A 16,142-nucleotide genomic window follows, 5' to 3' on the forward strand; every position below is an offset into this window, starting at 1 on the left:
CCATGTATTTGGCACAAACATTTTACCAATTTAAGGAGTTTTGTAGTTAGTGTAACATTTTGTTCAGTGCTAGTGTTGGATTCAAGCAAAAAAAAAAAAGTGGTATACTTTTCAGGGGGAAGATACACTATAGAACTATATAAGGGGAATGTTCTGGTTTATGCAGTGTTGTATAGTACTGTTGTATTGAACTAGCTAGTCCTTTAGGTTCTTGGGAAAAAATGGACAATAAACTTTCAGCCTGACAGAATTTTAGTTAGCTTTCTTGCTTTTATTAACAAGCATATAATATTAATTGGCAAAACACTGAATACAAGCTTCACTATCATAAAATCAAAACATTAAGCAATAATCCCAAAAGGCTTATTCAGACAAAAACTAGCCACCAATAGTACAAAAATTACACAGCAACACAAAGCATAAAAAAAATGTAAACTTTCAAATGAAACTAAGTCAAAAATATGATTTTATACTGTGATAGTTTCAGTATCTTTATTATACCACATATTGAGGATAAAGGCTTAGTGGTTGCACTGGCTTATTGTCCCTTAACCCTAAATTAATCTTGTTCCAGAAAAAAAAGTTTTCTTTTGTCCAGTTAAATCATTTGGATGTTAAGGATTATATTAAACCAATGTTGTAAATCATAAGGACTTCTGCAGGCATGCTGCTAAGTAACTCTGCTCCTGTGAATAATCCCACTGGATTTAAATAGAACCATCCATGTGAGTAAAGTTACAAGGTCAGCATTTGCAGTATTGGACATTTACGCCCCAATCCTACAATCTGCTCTGGGGCAGGCCACATTGACTTCAACTGGATTCTGCGAGGGCATAAGGATCTGCCAGGTGGATCAGATTGCAGGACTGGATATTAAGTTTGTACATGAGCAAATTCAAACTCAATAGTATAAAATAAAAATAAAAGAGTGGGCTTACCATGAGGAGCAAGTTTCCAGAAAATCTGTACCTAATCTCTGCTTTCATCAAAACGCAGTTCAAAGTTAAATTACGCACTTTAAAATAAGCGCTCTCTCTGCACCTGGTACCTAAGGAAATGTTAAGTGAACCTCTCCGTTATAGTTAAGCATAGTTAAGTTATGCAAAAATTCTAGCCTATATGGGATTTTTTCTTTTCTTTAACTTTGAAGCAGAGGAACAAATGAGTAGGTTGCTTTAAAACTTCCAGTGAAGCATCTGAACTGAAGTGATTACCTGAGGAAATACAGAAACTGAATTTTTCTGTAGAGTACAGTTTACGCTGTCTGCATTAAATGCATTTCTTAAGTACTGATTACAATATAAATTTATCAAAGATTCATCTGTTGATGTAAAAACTGGTTGGCTTTTTCCTATTACATTTATCTCAATGGTAAGATTCTCCTAAGACTAATTATGCTGTTACGAAGACAATAGAGCCAGATAAGCTTTCAAAGGCTCATAGCCTATTGGAAAAAATAGCACCATCATAGTTGAGTCTGATATTTCATATGGTCCCATATCCCCAGAGGTTATAGTGTTGTGTATAGTATTGCACAACCAATAAAAAATAAATATTCCCAGGTTAGATGGTACACAAAGATACCAGACGTAACAATGGCACAAAAACAATTTCGGATAGGCTGCAAGTCTTGCAGATTGCTTCCACAATTCACATTAAGGTTTCTTGCCAGATCATTTATTTTAACATATTGCTGACAGGTAGTTCTTGCACTTACACACAATTTTAAAACCCCAAACTTCACTTCAAAATAAAAATAAAAAAAAAAAAAAAGAAAATTAAAAAAACCAAACAAAAACCCATTTGAATGTACATTTTAAAAATCCCACCTACATTCCTTCTCAATTTAGCGGTAAGTAGATGCTACATTTACAATTTAAACATATGCCTTATAAATGCATGTTTCAAACCTATTGCACAAAAGCATAAGTAATGCTCTTTATCCATACAAAAACATCAAATAAAAACTACTCAAACTCAAAGTAAAAGGAAGAAGCTTGTAAAAACATCTCACAATTTCATTTTATATGCCCGTAAATAAAGCTGGACCATAGAAACCAAAATACTTGGATGGTAAAATAAGATAGAAGGCTTAAAATAGAATAAATAATTTTATAAAGTTAATTTTTTTAAAACCCCCAAATCTTATTTAAATTCAATATTATATATTCTATCTGAATTCTCTATTTTAAATGAAAACTATATCTAGTGAGACTATGAGCCTGGGTAATTAGTCTCATTGCTGCTGAGGATAATGCAACAAGATACTTGTACTGCAATTATTTACCAGCGTAAGCAGTTGTGAAAACTACTTCACAGTAACTCCATCTTCACTAAAACCAAAATAAACTGAACATGACCAAGCAGGACCAAGAGATATCTAAGCTGAGCCTGACTTTCAGACCTTAAACAATACTTAAAAAAACAATAGTTATTTTTCCCCAATATAGTTTTGACATTAAATCAACTGTCTCTTAAGCTTCACAGAAGTAAAACAGAACTTTCAGAAATAGAATTCTTAAGGTCTCACACTGACTGTTGAATTTAATTGTATGCTACTCTTTCTACAAAGTTAAAATCAAACCAAATGGTGCAGTAAACCCCTATGGGAAATAGTTTCTGTAGTGAAGATATTCTGACATGATGCAATTTAGAAAAATAGGTATTTTTACCACTGAGGTTTTATCAGGTTAATACATTTAAAAAAAGCAGAATTACACACAATTATGAGCTATAACCAGCTGTTGGTGTTAATACAGGCTTCAGATTTACGTATCTATACAGATATCAACAGATATTTAAATATATTGATATAGCACCATAGCAAATTCAAGTGATTCCAAAGATAGCTACAAACTTACAAATATATATTCTGTACTGTAGATTGCTACAGTGAGAGTTAGAACTGAATGGCAGAGGGTTTTTTGAATTTGCACGTTCATCTGTTTAATTGCTCCTCAGTTTAATTACACAGGAAAATATTCAAATTCTGATGTACTTCAATGGCACTACAGTAACGTCTGGTTTTACAAAATGCTGCTGCAGTGCTTGTTCTGAGGTAGACACATCATGTATATATATTTATTAAACCCTTAGATTCAAATTAATCTGATTGATTAGGATAGGGTCATTTGGTTGAAGTTCCCTGACACACCCCACAATGCGGACAACTGATTAACAGTTCCACAAAGTCCTGGTAAATCAACTGACTTATAGGGTCATGTCGCCTAGGTTCATTTTGTGAAAAGCTCACAAAGGGCCAGTTGCTAGAACTAAACTACTGAAGTCTCTCCTTTCCTCTTCTGACACTGCTATTTTTTCTTCATGTTATACATAGATAAAAGCTGAACTGCAGGTAGGTGCATACAGGAACAGAAAGATCAAACCAAAGCCAAACTCTATTCCCCACACCCTCCAAGGCCTAGATGTGAAGTTGTTTTGCCTGGTCCAAGTACATTTACATCTCTCCTGCCCTAGATTTGCAGAGATGGCACTCCTACTAGTCCAGTAGATTTCCCTTGTTTCTCCATTTGCACCCATTCTGATTTCCTCCTCATTCACCTCTACGATTATGAATAAAAATAAAAGAACACAGCTTTATAACGCTGTTTTGAAATATATACAGGTGAGATTGTGTTCCCTCTCACAAATGTGGCAGTAGGAAAACTAAGAGAGGAGTCAAATGGAGGACCAGCAGACTCCAGGCAAGTACGTGTAAGGAGGCACACAGGAACATGCTGTTTTGGGGAGGCGGTGGATTTCTTTCAGACCCAGGAGAAAAGCGAGTGTACATGTTTGGATAAGCCAGTATTTCTCAGGATGTACTTCCTGATGTTAAATCTAATTTTAAATAATGATTTCTTGCAGGGCAGAGGAGCACAACTGGATGGAGTAGGGTGGTGCCAACAGGCATAATGCTTATGTTAGCCAGTGAGATTTGCCTTATGGAGGAATAAAAGGGTTTAATAATATGTATACAAAACTGGTTTTCAGCTGACAGGGGAACTTTCCCTCCTGAGAATTTAAAAAGAAAGTAATAACCTCCAGCTGCCAGTGTGTCATACTGCACACCCTCTTTTCAGTATCTTACAATCCCCCATGCCAGTCAAACATTTTAACATTTAATATTTTTATTATGTTATACAGTATATCGCCTGCAGAAATCACTTTCAACCAATATTAACAGTTTTTTTAAGTCACCTATTTTTAAAAGCCTTTCAAGATTTTTTTTTTTTTAGTTACCACCCCTCTAAGCATTATCTGAGCATGGACTTGATGACATACATAGTGTCCTGCATCTCTCGAGGCTGAACACAAAATCTAGATTAATAGATTTAAGGCCAGAAGGTACTGCTACGATCTAGTCTGACCTCCAAGATAGCTAATGATGACACTAAAGAAAACAATGGCTTTTTAAGGAAACCATTAAAGGAAATCTAGAACTGGTCAGTAATTAACAGCTGAATTTTTAAACCAGTGAAATGGAAACTTGTGTAATGTTTCTATGGGGTGTTTCTCAAAATAAAAATGCTTTAACCACTAGTTACAAATTTAGCGAAAAAACATTCTCCATAAAGAAAAAAATAAATTTCTGCAAGCCCTTACTGTATAAGACAAGTCTACCTTAAAATTCACAAATTTAGCACTTTGAGTACTCGTGTGTTATGATCGGATGCAATTTATGCCACAGCAAAATATTGGGCCATGTTAAAAAAGTAAACTCATTTTCATTAGCCTCATCAAAACATGCAGAGGATGCCAAAACATTAATGAAATATAAAATGAGATCAAGCACTGTGTGAAACTCATGAAGTTTTCAGATGCCTAGTTTTTTAGGAAGTTTTTAATGCAGCATAAATATCACCAGTCTCTATAATCATAAGGTACGTTCAATGCTCTTCAAAGGGCTCAATGAAAGCCAAAGTAACTGAGGCATACTATGTAAGATGGGAACACCTTGCAGAATATCTCAAAATAAGCTTTAGAAGTTTCAAAAGATGGAAAGTAACTAAAGGTAATTTTGGTGTCAAAGACAACCTTTAAACCCCTACGTTTTAACTTATTTTTGTGGAACTGCAGCAAAGAGATGAATGAAGTTGAGCTACATGGAACTGTGAAGTGTTTTCAGGATCTGTAAACTTAGTGCTGGTAGTGTCCTCTTGTGATTTATTTCTTTCGTACAAAAAAAGTATAAATATTTTCTGTCCAGAAATCTGGGCAACACATCTCCAGAAGAATATTCAGAAAGTTGGTTGGCTGTGAGAGCACTACAGTCTTCCAAAACAATTCTGCTGGTTCGTGTCACATGTGAGTTAAGTGATGCACTAAGAAGGTGCCTGATGATAGTCTCTGCAAAAAACGCTGTCCAGAAGGACAATAAAGGTCTCTTACAGCAAGTCCATTTTGGGTCTGTAATGTAGCAGGAGAGGTGCTTTCTGCAAGATAAAATAATGAGCTAATTTAAAAAGCAAAAGCAAAATGAATCCTTCTATGTGATAGGCAATCAACTCATCAAAATATGTTATCGATTAATATTTTAAGGCCAGAAGGGACTGACCATGTATCATCTAGTTTGACTTTATGTATAACAGATCACAGAATTTCACCCAGTTAGCTGTATATTGAGCCTAACTAGAACATCCAGTGTGCTTTGAAGAGAAGAGATGGAGAATCCACCACTTAACCTTTAGAACAAACTACAAAGGTAGCTACCTTCACTGCTAAAAATGTGTCTTATTTCTAATTTGAATGTGTCTGACCAACTTCCAGCCACTAGTTCTTGTTATGTCATTCTCTGCTAGCTTCGAAAGCCCTTTAGTACTCAGCAGTTTCTACCCATGAAGGTACTTGTACACTATAAGCAAGTTACCTCTCAATATTATTTTTGATAAGCTAAACAGATTGAGCTCTAAGTCTCACCATCAGGTATTTTTTCCAACCTACAGATCATTTTAATAGCTTTTCTCTTCACCCTTTCCAATTTTTCAACACTGATGCCACATATAGAAGTAAAATCACTTTCCTATTCCAGTGCATTACTCCCCGGTTTATGTGGTCAAGGATCACATCCACAGTATCGTACTTGGAGCACACACTGAGCTGCTTGTCCACCACTACGACCCCATAATCATTTTCAGAGTCATTGCAGCCTAAGATACAGTCCCCCATTCTGTAGATATGGCCTGTATTCATTCTTCCTAGATGTGTCACTTTGGTTTTGGAAAATATAATTTGTTTGAATGGGCCCAGCTTAGTAAGCGATCCAGATCGCTCTGTATGACTGCTCTGGCCTCATCTTTATTTACTACCTGGCCAATCTGTGTCATCTGCAAATTTTATCTGCAATAATTTTATACTCACTTTCAGATCTTTGATAAAAATACCAAATAGCATAGGTCTAGTACTGATCACTGGGGGACCCCACTAAAAACATCCCTCTCAATGATTATTCCCTATTGACCATTACTTTGAGATCTGTCAGTCAACTAATCTATTTAAGGTGTGTTTTGTTGATATTGTATAGTTCAAATTTTTAAAACTAGAATGCTGTGTAGTACTAAGTTGAACCTCTTACAAAAGTGTAAGAATATTACACCTACGCAACTACCTTTATTAACCAAATTTGTAATGGTCAAAAAACAAAATCAGGCTTAAGACATTTTCCATAAAACCATGTTGGCTAGCATTAATTATTTTCCCATCCTTCAATTCTATATTGTTTGAATCCTGTATCAGCTTCTCCGTTATTTTGCCTGGGATTGATGTCAGGCTATTTACCCACGTCATCCTGCTTGTCCTTTGCTGATGTTTTGCCAATATGCATAGTTTCAGGCGAGAAGGGAACATGAGATCTTTTAGTCTGACCTCCTGCATACCACAGGCCATTAGTTTTCGTCTTTTTCTATTAAGGCTGAAGACTTTAGTTAGACCAAAGCATTCCAGACCTCAGGAAACTAAACTATTGTGTGCCACTGGGAGAGAACATGAGAGACCAAGGTGCCACCAATGCCCGAAGCCCCTGCAATGGCAGGGAATGGATCTGGTGAGTCATGCCCAGCAGGCATCCACATCCCATGCTGCAGAGGAAGGCAAAAAAAACCCCAAAGTCCCAGCCAATCTGACTTAGGGCAATATTCCTTCCCATCCCCAAATCTAGCAATCAGTGTGACCCCGAGTATGTGAGCAAGACACCAGCTGGGCATTGAGAAAGAGGATTGTTGGAACCACCTCAGAGCGATGGCCAACCCCACCAAGTGTCCCACCTCCAGTTGTGGAGAAACTCGTCTCATCTCCCGGAATTTCCCCATTATTCCAAGGGCTCCTAGGTGCTATGGTAATATAAATAATAAACAGCACCAGCAACCCAGAGATGTCCTGAACCAACCCTCTTAGTTGGTTCACACTATCTGGGCCTGCTGGATGACCTTTGGGTAAGTCACTTCATTTCCATGTGCCTCAGTTTTCCCATCTGTAAAATGGGGACAATGTTTCTTATCTGCTTTGTAAAACACTGAGATCTACTGATAAAAAGTACTATATAAGAGCTAATTATTACCATCATCATCCCTAGCATCCTTAATGCCCTCAATTCCCAATGGACCGAAAAGTAGTTCATCATCGTCACGTAACACAAGTGTATCATCTTGTTTCTTTCCAAATACAGAACTATAAATTGATCGCTTTTACCTTTTCTGCATTATTAACATTTGCACCATCTCCATATAGTAAAGAGCCTATACCACTGTTAGAATTTCTCTTTTTCCTGATTTATCTGAAAAACCTACTGTCCTTAGCCTCGCCAGCCATGGATTTTTTTCCTGTTGTCTTTAGTTTTCCCTCTCCAATTTTCTACATTTCATAATTTCTAATTTATATTGATAGCTATCTACTTCCCCCTTTTTCCCCAGTTGTTATATATTGTTCTTTATTTCGAGTTGTTGCCCTCACTTTGCCCCTAAACCAGGATGGACTTTTAACCAATTTTTTAGCCAGTTTTAAAGTTACTGCAGGTATAAAACTGTGTACAATAGATACTTTATGAACTCTGTTCTATAACCAGGTTAATGACTTAATTTTCATTCTAAATATGAGTGAATTTATGAAAAAGCAGTTGTGTCGTACCTTAAATCTCCATCTAGTGACAACTACAAATTTGAGCGTATGGTCCTTGCCAAGAATTTCTTCATTGCATAATATATCCAGCTGATTGAAAAGGAAGAGAGACTTAAATTCATTAAGAGACACATAGAACACACTTCTGTGACAAGACAATGCAGATGGATAAAAGTCATGTTAAACACGTCCAAAATCATCTGAAGACAACGGAAAAATCCTAACGCTTCCCACACTGTGTGAAACAAAACTTTCAGTCCTAATGGAGAGAGCACCTAGGTCTCTTCTCTGATTTCTGGATGTTGAAAGACATCCTCAACCCATGAAAGTCCACCATGGGAATGTTTCATAATGTAGACCCTAACTTTTTGATCCACTGACTCTTTATGTGATATTGACACCTTCCCCTAACTCCAAACCATCATCGGGACTTTTAAAAAACCTGTACAAACTTTACTTCCTTCCAAGTCTCATGTGAAGACAGCTTATCCTGTTTGACATGCTACGAAAACTGTTTAGCATCATATTGTCGTATACAGTGTTGTTGGTCCTAGGACGTTACAGAGACAAGGTGGGTGAGGGAATAGCTTTTATTGAACCAACTTCTATTGGTGAGAGAGACGAGCTTTTACCTTGAAGTGGCTTTCACCTTGAATGGACCCTTGAAATGTGTGTTAACTACTCATGCTAAACAATCTGTTCCACATTGTACTCAGAGTGGCACAGCTAAATTCATTTCCCAGACCTGAAGAAGAGCTCTGTGTGAGGTCAAAAGCTTGTCTCTCTCACCAACAGAAGCTGGTCCAATAAAAGATATTCCCTCACCCGCCTTGTCTCTCTAGGCATCATATCGCAGATGACAACCTGGGTTGGAAGCTGTATTTTTAATGGCTGGTCTCTTCCACACAGGGACTACGTTTTATATAAATTAACATTGGCTACAGTACCTTTTTGCAGATTTGAAAACTAACATCCTAGTAAAAAGGTGTAAGAACTAGTAAGTGTCTCTGTGATAATTTAAGTGTGCAATTACTTCAGTCCTTAAGTCTATTCTTCACTTGGTACAGGAATGCAACTTCCCTTTGTGAGAACTCCATGCAACCACACAGGGGAAAAGACCACTTATAAATACAATTAAGAGCCAATAAAATTAAGCATGTTCCTTCCTTCACACTACCCAAATAAGTTTTTAAATTGGTGATCGTAACAAGAGTACAGGTGGTCTTCTCTTGTTATATACATGAGCAAGTGAAGCTGTTTCAGTTGACAATTTCTATTTTAAGTAAAAGTAGCCTTCACAATAATTTTGAATAGAGGTAGGTAGATAGATTACACACGGGGGGGTGCAAGGAGTGGGTGACTTCTGAGCCAGGTGAGAGTGGCTGTGGTCAGGTAGGAAGGGGAAGGGTTCAGAGTCTGAAAGGCTGGCTGTTTTTGTAGGTTGTATTCTGAGCATGGGAGAGGATGTTTCAGAGCTGTGGAGAGGTTAGGTAGGAAGAGGAGAGAGGTGTGCATAAGTGGGGACAGGGGTATTTCTGAGCAGGAAGGCGGTTCTGAGCTGGGAAACAGACAAGGAGTTGGCAGGGCTGAATACCAACGCAACACTCAATTGGGAATGAGGCTGTGAATGAACTGGTGGTATGTCCTTTGGGCTAGGACATGGTAGAGTAAGTACTAGATTGTGCGAGGAGAGGATGGGACTGTTTATATGGCTGCTGCCCTTCATAATAATGTGTCCTAGTTTTACAATCTGAAATGGGGCAGATCAGAGGGAAGATGATGACCCCCTTTTTCTTTCTACTTCTTCATTCACCTCTCTTTCCCCCCCCCCCCCCCACCAAATGGCTTCCCAGTGACCCACAGTCTCCTAGTTTTTCCACTTTGGAAGCATGATCAACCTCCAAGGAAACGCAGGAGCATGGCCAGCAGTCCCCCCAGTTTATGTTGGATACATGCTGACCCTATACTTTGGGTGAAATTCATCCTTGTGCATAAGAGCAACACAAGGGCTATGGACCACTTAAGCTATATGGCTTAAAAAAGACTTCAGTGGTGGATAGGCCTGGCACTGGCCCTATGCACTGGGGTGAAATTCTCCATTTTCTCTTACACGCATGATCATATAAACATATAACACTAGTGGAAGCCTATGCCAAAGCTTACCTTAATGACAATGATTTAAAACTGGATGTGGAAAAAGGTGTTAAAGTATTAGACAAGCCATGTGTCTTATATTACTAGCCCAAGTACCAACAAGGGCTGAAACCCAAGGGGATTAAGTTGGGGAAGGAAGGAGGTAAGTGCTTCAACATTCATATTTTGCCTTTATATTTTTATAAAAAGGCTACAGATTTGCCTTGATCCAGCTCAGATGAAAAAGCTATTTTAGTCCTACTACAATAATCACATTTTATCTTAAAGTGGTTTGTTCAGTTCTCTCTAAGAACAAGATTACAAGGAAAAGCTTTGCTTTTAAAAAATGAGCTTCATACACTTGCTACAAGCTTTTTATTTACAGTGCGATTTTCTCTTATATTAAAACATTACCTCATTAAAAGAAGAAAGATTAAGTTTTTTGGCAATGAACTTCTTTAGATGTAAGACTGTTGCTTGTGCTGAGCAGCGGATCCATTTTCGTTTCAATCCACGCAATTTGCTGCTATTGCATTCCAAGCAGATGCTTACCTTCAGGGAAAAGCAAACAGTCCAGAATTGGTTAATAGGATTTCCTGCAATCCTGATTATGCATTCTATAGGCAGCCTTCATTGGTCTACCAAAATAAGGTCAAAACTTAAAAATTAAACACCTTTGAAGTCAAATGTTCACCGTCACCTTACTTAAAGCAAACGAGTTGTCTATAACTTGTCAGCTTATAGTTACACTTCATTTACCTCTTAAAATGTCTGGACAGAAGTTGGCAGCGGCTAATCTGTACATTTTAGAGGTCATTCTGACTAACTCAGGAGTTGTCAAGGTCAAACCACAAACCAAAAGGTGTAAACACTAACAAGTGTGCAATAAAAAGAAAAGGAGTACTGGTGGCACCTTAGAGACTAACAAATTTATTTGCGCACAAGCTTTCGTGAGCTACAGCTCACTTCATCGAATGCATTCAGTGGAAAATACAGTGGGGAGATTTATATATACACAGAGAACATGAAACAATAGGTGTTACCATACACACTGTAACGAGAGTGATCAATTAAGGTGAGCTATTACCAGCGGGGGGGGGGGGGGGGGGCGAAACGGGGGACCTTTTGTAGTGATAATCAAGGTGGGCCGTTTCCAGTAGTTGACAAGAACGTCTGAGGTACGGGGGGGGGGGGGGTAACATTGGGAAATAGTTTTACTTTGTGTAATGACCCATCCCAGCCTAAGTTAATTGTGTCCACTTTGCAAACTAATTCCAATTCAGCAGTCTCTCGGTGGAGTCTGTTTTTGAAGGTTTTTTTTGTTGTAATATTGTGACTTTTAAGTCTGTAATCGAGTGACCAAAGAGATTGAAGTGTTCTCCAACTGGTTTTTGAATGTTCTAATTCTTGACGTCTGATTTGTGTCCATTTATTCTTTTACATAGAGACTGTCCAGTTTGACCAATGTACATGACAGAGGGGCACTGCTGGCACATGATGGCATATATCACATTGGTAGATGTGCAGGTGAACGAGCCTCTGATAGTGTGGCTGATGTAATTAGGCCCTATGATGGTGTCCCCTGAACAGATATGTGGACACAGTTGGCAACGGGCTTTGTTGCAAGAATAGGTTCCTGGGTTAGTGGTTCTGTTGTGTGGTATGTGGTTGCTGGTGAGTATTTGCTTCAGGTTGGGGGGCTGTCTGTAAGCAAGGACTGGCGTGTCTCCCAAGATCTGTGAGAGTGATGGGTCGTCATCCTTCAGGATAGATTGTAGATCCTTGATGATGCGTTGGAGAGGTTTTAGTTGAGGGCTGAAGGTGATGGCTAGTGGCGTTCTGTTATTTTCTTTGTTGGGCCTGTCCTGTAGTAGGTGACTTCTGGGTACTCTTCTGGCTCTGTCAATCTGTTTCTTCACTTCAGCAGGTGGGTATCGTAGTTGTAAGAATGCTTGATAGAGATCTTGTAGGTGTTTGTCTCTGTCTGAGGGGTTGGAGCAAATGCGGTTGTATCGCAGAGCTTGGCTGTAGACAATGGATCATGTTGTGTGGTCTGGATGAAAGCTGGAGGCATGTAGGTAGGAATAGTGGTCAGTAGGTTTCCGGTATAGGGTGGTGTTTATGTGACCATCGCTTATTAGCACTGTAGTATGCTGGAAGTGATCTCTTGTGTGGACTGGTCCGGTTGATGGTTGATGGTAGGATAGAAATTGTTGAAATCATGGTGGAGTTCCTCAAGGGCTTCTTTTCCATGGGTCCAGATGATGAAGATGTCATCAATGTAGCACAAGTAGAGTAGGGGCATTCGGGGACGAGAGTTGAGGAAGCGTTGTTCTAAGTCAGCCATAAAAATGTTGGCATACTGTGGTGCCATGCGGGTACCCATAGTGTGCCGCTGATTTGAAGGTATACACCGTCCCCAAATGTGAAATAGTTATGAGTGAGGACAAAGTCACAAAGTTCAGCCACCAGGTTTGCCATGACATTATCGGGGATACTGTTCCTGACAGCTTGTAGTCCATCTTTGTGTAGAATGTTGGCGTAGAGGGCTTCTACATCCATAGTGGCCAGGATGGTGTTATCAGGAAGATCACCAATGCATTGTAGTTTTCTCAGGAAGTCAGTGGTATTGCAAAGATAGCTAGGAGTGCTGGTAGCATAGGGCCTGAGGAGGGAGTCTACATAGCCAGACAATCCTGCTGTCAGGGTGTCAATGCCTGAGATGATGGGGCGTCCAGGATTTCCAGGTTTTATGGATCTTGGGTAGCAGACAGAATACCCCAGGTCAGGGTTCCAGGGGTGTGTCTGTGCGGATTTGTTCTTGTGCTTTTTCAGGGAGTTTCTTGAGCAAATGGTGTAGTTTCTTTTGTATTCCTCAGTGGGATCAGAGGGTAATGGCTTGTAGAAAGTGGTGCTGGAGAGCTGCCTAGCAGCCTCTTGTTCATATTCCGACCTATTCATGTTGACGACAGCACCTCCTTTGTCAGCCTTTTTGATTATGATGTCAGAGCTGTTTCCGAGGCTGTGGATGGCATTGTGTTCTGCACGGCCGAGGTTATGGGGCAAGTGATGCTGCTTTTCCACAATTTCAGCCCGTGTACGTCGACAGAAGTCCAGTCTGTTGTTTCGACCTTCAGGAGGAGTCCACCTAGAATCCTTCTTTTTGTAGTCTTGGTAGGAAGGTCTCTGTGGGTTAGTATGTTGTTCAGAGGTATGTTGGTATGTTGTTCAGAGGTGTGTTGTTCAGAGGTCGAAAATAGGATTCTAGGTCACCACACAACTGTATCATGTTTGTGGGGGTGGAGGGGCAGAAGGAGAGGCCCTGAGATAGGACAGATTCTTCTGCTGGGCTAAGACCATACTTGGATAGATTAACAATATTGCTGGGTGGGTTAAGGGAACCACTGTTGTGGCCCCTTGTGGCATGTAGTAGTTTAGATAGTTTAGTGTCCTTTTTCTTTTGTAGAGAAGCAAAGTGTGTGTTGTAAATGGCTTGTCTAGTTTTTGTAAAGTCCAGCCATGAGGAAGTGTGTGTGGAAGGTTGGTTTTTGATGAGAATATCCAGTTTTGAGAGCTCATTCTTAATCTTTCCGTTTGCTGTAGAAGATGTTGATCAGGTGGTTCCGCAGTTTCTTTGAGAGCGTGTGGCACAAGCTGTCAGCATAGTCTGTGTGGTATATACAGTGTGAAAACCACCTTCACTTTTTCAATGACTGTTTAGAGTGTCATCTTTACATAATTTTAAAGGCCATGTTAACGTACATTCAGATTATATGCATGTTTTAAAAAGGATCATCAACTTGAAAGTTATTTTGTCTGAGATTTAAAGGTGTTACAAGAAAACAAGTAAAAATTTTTCAAAAAGAAGCTAGTAAAACACCAAAAGATTTTTACTCAAATTACTGATAGGCTAGGCTATGATTTTTTCATGGAAATTTTAATAAAGGTCATGACAGAGGTGCGGGAAAAAAGGCTTATGTCACAGAAATGGGGGAAAGCAGATGACCCATGGGGATGTGAGGTGGCTTGGACAGCAAGCTCTCTCCACACTCCCCCACAGTGGCAGCTCCTCTCCCACAAGGCTAAGCCGAATTTTTTGGTCCGGCACCCTGTCGCCATCCACACGGGGTGGACGCACCAAACCTGAGTGGTCCTGCAACCATGTGGGCCAGATTGCAATATTTGGAAGGGAAGGAAGGGTTGACTAACTTTATTCAAATTTACAATTACCATGAACACTGACAGCTGTCCCAAAATCATAGCCTTACTAACAGGTACTCAACTGTAACAAGGTACTTTTATATTACCGTTTAATTTTTAACTAATCCTAACCTAAGACTGTGAAGAACTGCATTGTGGGAAGCATAAAAAGCAGAACAGAGGGCAATCTTCATGACTTCCAGGAGCAGAGAAGGTTTTGCCATAGGTGGTGCATGGCAACAGAGCCCCACTTAGCAAAGTGCCATCAGCCCCCCCAAAATCTTAGTGGTTTGTCACCAAACCCCACCACTTAGGCAACTCATCAGGGTCCCCATCCCAAATGAGTAGGGCCTTACCAAATTCACGGCCATGAAAAATGCATCACAGACCATGGAATCTGGTCTCCCGCCAGGAAATCTGGACTTGTGTGCTTTTACCCTATACTATACAGATTTCACAGGGGAGACCAGCGTTTCTCAAATTGGGGGTCCCAAAAGGGAGTTGCAGGAAGGATCACAGGGTTATTGGGGGGGGGGGGGTGGAGGGGGAAGAAATCGCAGTATTGCCACCCTTATTTCTGCACTGCCTTCAGAGCTGGGTGGCCGGAGAGTGACGGCTGTTGGCCAGGTTCCCAGCTCTGAAGGCAGCGCCCTGCCAGCAGCAGCAGCGCAGAAGTATGGGTGGCAATACCGTACCGTGCCTTCCTTACTTCTGTGCTGCTGCTGACAGCAGCTCTGCCTTCAGAGCTGGGCTCCCGGCCAGCAGCCGCCGCTGTCCAGCTGCCCAGCTCTGAAGGCAGCGTTGCTGTTGGGTAAGAGTAGCAGTACCACAAAGACACACCCGCACACAACCCCCCCCCCCACCACCACCACACACACACACACACACACACACACACACACCCCCCTTCCTCCTTTTTGGGACAGGACTCCTAAAATTACAACACCTTGAAATTTCAGATTTAAATAGCTGAAAACACGAAATTTACTATTTTTAAAATCCTACAACCATGAAATTGACCAAAATGGACCATGAATTTGGTAGGGCCCTACAAATGACCCTTAGGTACCACATATTCCTGCATGAAGTTATTAATGCTCACCGGGGGCTGGCAAAGCTTACCGAGGTTCATGGCGTTGAGCCCTACATGAACCTCCTAAGGCTTGCAGGGGAGTTGGCTGTGGGTCACAAGAGGTACAGTGTCCCCTCACACAGTCCTGAGCCACTGTATTAGGAAGGGGAAAATCCCCCTGAAATTCTCCCACAAAGCCCTCTTGCAACCTCCAAACTTTAGGTATGCAGGAGAAGGTAACTCTCCATCTCCTCACTGGGCTCTGCACAGGAGAACTGACGAACAGACAACCCCGCCCTTTTTGCTTTCTTTTGCCTCTCCAGGCCTGTCTCCGGAACTTGCAGCAAGTCAAAGCAAGCTCAGCAGCTCCTGACATTCTATTCTGAAGCTCCTGTTTAATGTGTTAATAACCTTAAAATTAGACTACCCAACTAGCATCTCTTGTTTACACACCCACACGCATGCAAGCACTGGAAGTGTGGAGATCCTTTGCTTGGAACGCTCCTGGCCACATGATAAAAGTATAGTTACAGACTGCTCCCACTTTGGACTTTATGGACTCCCACTTTGCCCAGTAAAAAGCACTAAATCCCCACCCAGCAGGGGTAGACATGGAAAAGGTGTA

At 40.3% G+C, this 16,142-nt stretch overlaps 1 protein-coding gene across 12 annotated transcripts in view; it reads right to left on the reverse strand.

Moving 5' to 3' along the window:
• Positions 1 to 250: 250 nt before the first annotated feature.
• The window catches only part of PCGF3 (polycomb group ring finger 3), a 111,598-nt gene continuing 95,706 nt past the window's right edge, over positions 251 to 16,142 (reverse strand). For all 12 annotated transcript variants that reach the window (XM_077817863.1, XM_077817859.1, XM_077817862.1 and 9 more), the window contains 3 exons: positions 10,660 to 10,797; positions 8,122 to 8,202; positions 251 to 5,435 (listed from right to left, as the gene is read on the reverse strand). In XM_077817863.1, the coding sequence (XP_077673989.1) occupies positions 5,388 to 5,435; positions 8,122 to 8,202; positions 10,660 to 10,797 (267 nt within the window). In that variant the 3' untranslated portion in view covers positions 251 to 5,387. The remainder of the gene's footprint in view (positions 5,436 to 8,121; positions 8,203 to 10,659; positions 10,798 to 16,142) is intronic.

This window comes from Eretmochelys imbricata, chromosome 5 (genome assembly GCF_965152235.1).
Source record: "Eretmochelys imbricata isolate rEreImb1 chromosome 5, rEreImb1.hap1, whole genome shotgun sequence".
In the NCBI taxonomy this organism is placed as follows: Eukaryota; Metazoa; Chordata; order Testudines; family Cheloniidae; genus Eretmochelys; species Eretmochelys imbricata.